The following is a 2,279-nucleotide window of genomic DNA, read 5'->3' on the forward strand; positions in this document are numbered from 1 at the left end:
GTGCCATGAATGTTCGAACTTGAGACCACATGACTAGATCCTATTGGCTTCAAGAGTCAATGTCATGGAGAATTGGCCAAACTCTCCATGGCCAAGAAAACAAACACTAGTTGGTTTCCTTGCTTGGCAAAGTGGGGTGCATGGCTCTCTGTCTTACCTTATTACTATAAGCATTCAGTTGGCCCCCAAGAAGCAAGTAGAACATGCATACGTACATACTGCTTTGAGGTTTTCATATCATAGAATTGACATCTACCCGATCGACTCAAATACAATGTAATGTATACCAGAACGTTTGTTCCCTCTCCATACTCTCAAGGCCTAACTTTGATTACAACAACTCACATGAAAAAAAAACAACATCAAACCCTACGAACATCAAAAAGGAAAAAGAAGAGAAAAAGAAAACCTTGTACATATATAGTTCTGCAATTGCCATTTTCAGATCCTTTGATGACCAAATGACAAAAGGGAATCATTTCTAAGAGAAACACAAATATGTATGCACATGGTTTTCATAATTTTCTTCCAACTTCCAACTTCCTCATGTTCTATTGTATATTTGCCAAAGAAATGAACTTGTGTTTGTGAGAGCCTCGTGGAGCTTTCTCTAACGTTCGTTCTTGGTTTTTGGTTCTTGGGATCATCAAAATATACGTTGACTTGACCTACCAAAAGAGATGATCAAATTAGCTCAATCAGCATTAGTGGATGATTTAGTTTAAGCTTTAATCACCTTTCAAGTACGTTTTGCTACCCTCCATTATAACCACCACCAACATGATTAGATATATGTGGGCCTTCAATCTTAAATACAAAGTAATCTAAGCATTTCCACACTAATTTGAGATTTGGGTTAATTTAATTATAGCAGGAGGATTTCCAGAAGTTACTATTAAGATCAGTCAACACTACAAATGAATTGATGCTAAAGTATGCCAATTATATACACTTATGAATCATAGAAATAAAGAGGCTTCAACTACAAATGGACAGGTATATAATTAAATACAAGAATCAAATTCAGAAACTATTAGCCAGGTAGGTGACTTGTCTGTGTACACCCTTTGATTAAACAACATACCTTTTTTTTCACTGCTTCATGATCATCATGTAATGCACATCCTGATCTCATATGATAATACACCAAAACTGCTTGTTGTTTTCTTTTAAGCTGCACAGACTTAAATCAACTGGGAAATACAAACATCAACATACAGCTTTTTATCCATCCACACACTTGTATATATATAGTAGGCGGTCTACCTATTTTCATATCATCATCAAACCAGAAAAACAAACACAACACTCCCAAACCCACACTTAATTATAGTAATTACATTTACAGAAATCATGAGCTGCTTGATTGTTTAATTAAGCCCCATTTGCTGAAGGTGAAGGGCACTCGCAGACAGTCTCGACCTCTCGTCTGTGGAAGTTCCGGTGGCAGCCACAGGCAGCACAGGTGAGTGCAGCAGTTGTGCCCTCCTCTCCGTTACTTGCCATGAACTCTCTGCAACCATCAACGGCATAGCCTCCAACACCGGCGGCATGGTTCTTCTGGCACTCTCCATATCTCACGCTCCTCATCGTGAAAGATGAAGTCGCTGAACCTTCTTCTGATCTTCTCACAACAACTTGTCGCTTCCTCATTTAAGTTTTTGTAATTAGATCGCTGGCTATTCAAGATCTTCTTTATTAATTGGCTCCCTTAATTTCTCTCTAGATGATCCTCTTTGGCATTTTGATGAAATTTCCTGGCTGGGTTTTTGACTCAGAATCAAAAGATGAAGAGATTAGAAGTTGGTGGGGGAGTAAGAGAGAGAGAGAGAGAGAGAGAGAGAGAGAGAGAGAGAGAGAGAGAGAGAGAGACAAGGAATAAGAGCTTATGGCTTTGTGGCAATGACCAAGCCCTAACCCTAGATGTATATTTATAGCATATTAGCATCTAATCCTCAATTTTCTTGCTTTAGTAGTCTTAACTACTAGTAGGCACAGCAATAATTTTTTTTCTTTTTTGTTTAGCAGCAGGGGAAGGGAGTTCGGACTTGAAGGGTACTGGGTTTGAATCCTTGAATTCGTGTAGGGTGTGAGTTTAGTATATTATTATTTTTAAAAATACTTTTAAAAAAAGGAATAAAAATATTACAAAAAGCTAGTTGGTAATTATTTTATTTTTCTTGTAATTTATTATTTACTTCTTCCATGGACAGGAAGTGGGGTTGTACTGTACGTATTATTATTGCTAATGTTGTCATTACTTACTAACTAGCTAGTGG

At 37.4% G+C, this 2,279-nt stretch overlaps 1 protein-coding gene across 1 annotated transcript; it reads right to left on the reverse strand.

Moving 5' to 3' along the window:
* LOC18782381 (mini zinc finger protein 2) lies at nt 263-1,760 on the reverse strand. The gene is made up of 2 exons (XM_007215135.2): nt 1,085-1,760; nt 263-668 (listed from the first exon to the last, which is right to left on the reverse strand). Exon 1 carries the CDS (start codon nt 1,651-1,653, stop codon nt 1,375-1,377), a length of 279 nt encoding a protein of 92 aa, XP_007215197.1. The 5' UTR covers nt 1,654-1,760; the 3' UTR covers nt 263-668; nt 1,085-1,374.

Source organism: Prunus persica, chromosome G3 (assembly GCF_000346465.2).
Source record: "Prunus persica cultivar Lovell chromosome G3, Prunus_persica_NCBIv2, whole genome shotgun sequence".
Classification (NCBI taxonomy): domain Eukaryota; kingdom Viridiplantae; phylum Streptophyta; class Magnoliopsida; order Rosales; family Rosaceae; genus Prunus; species Prunus persica.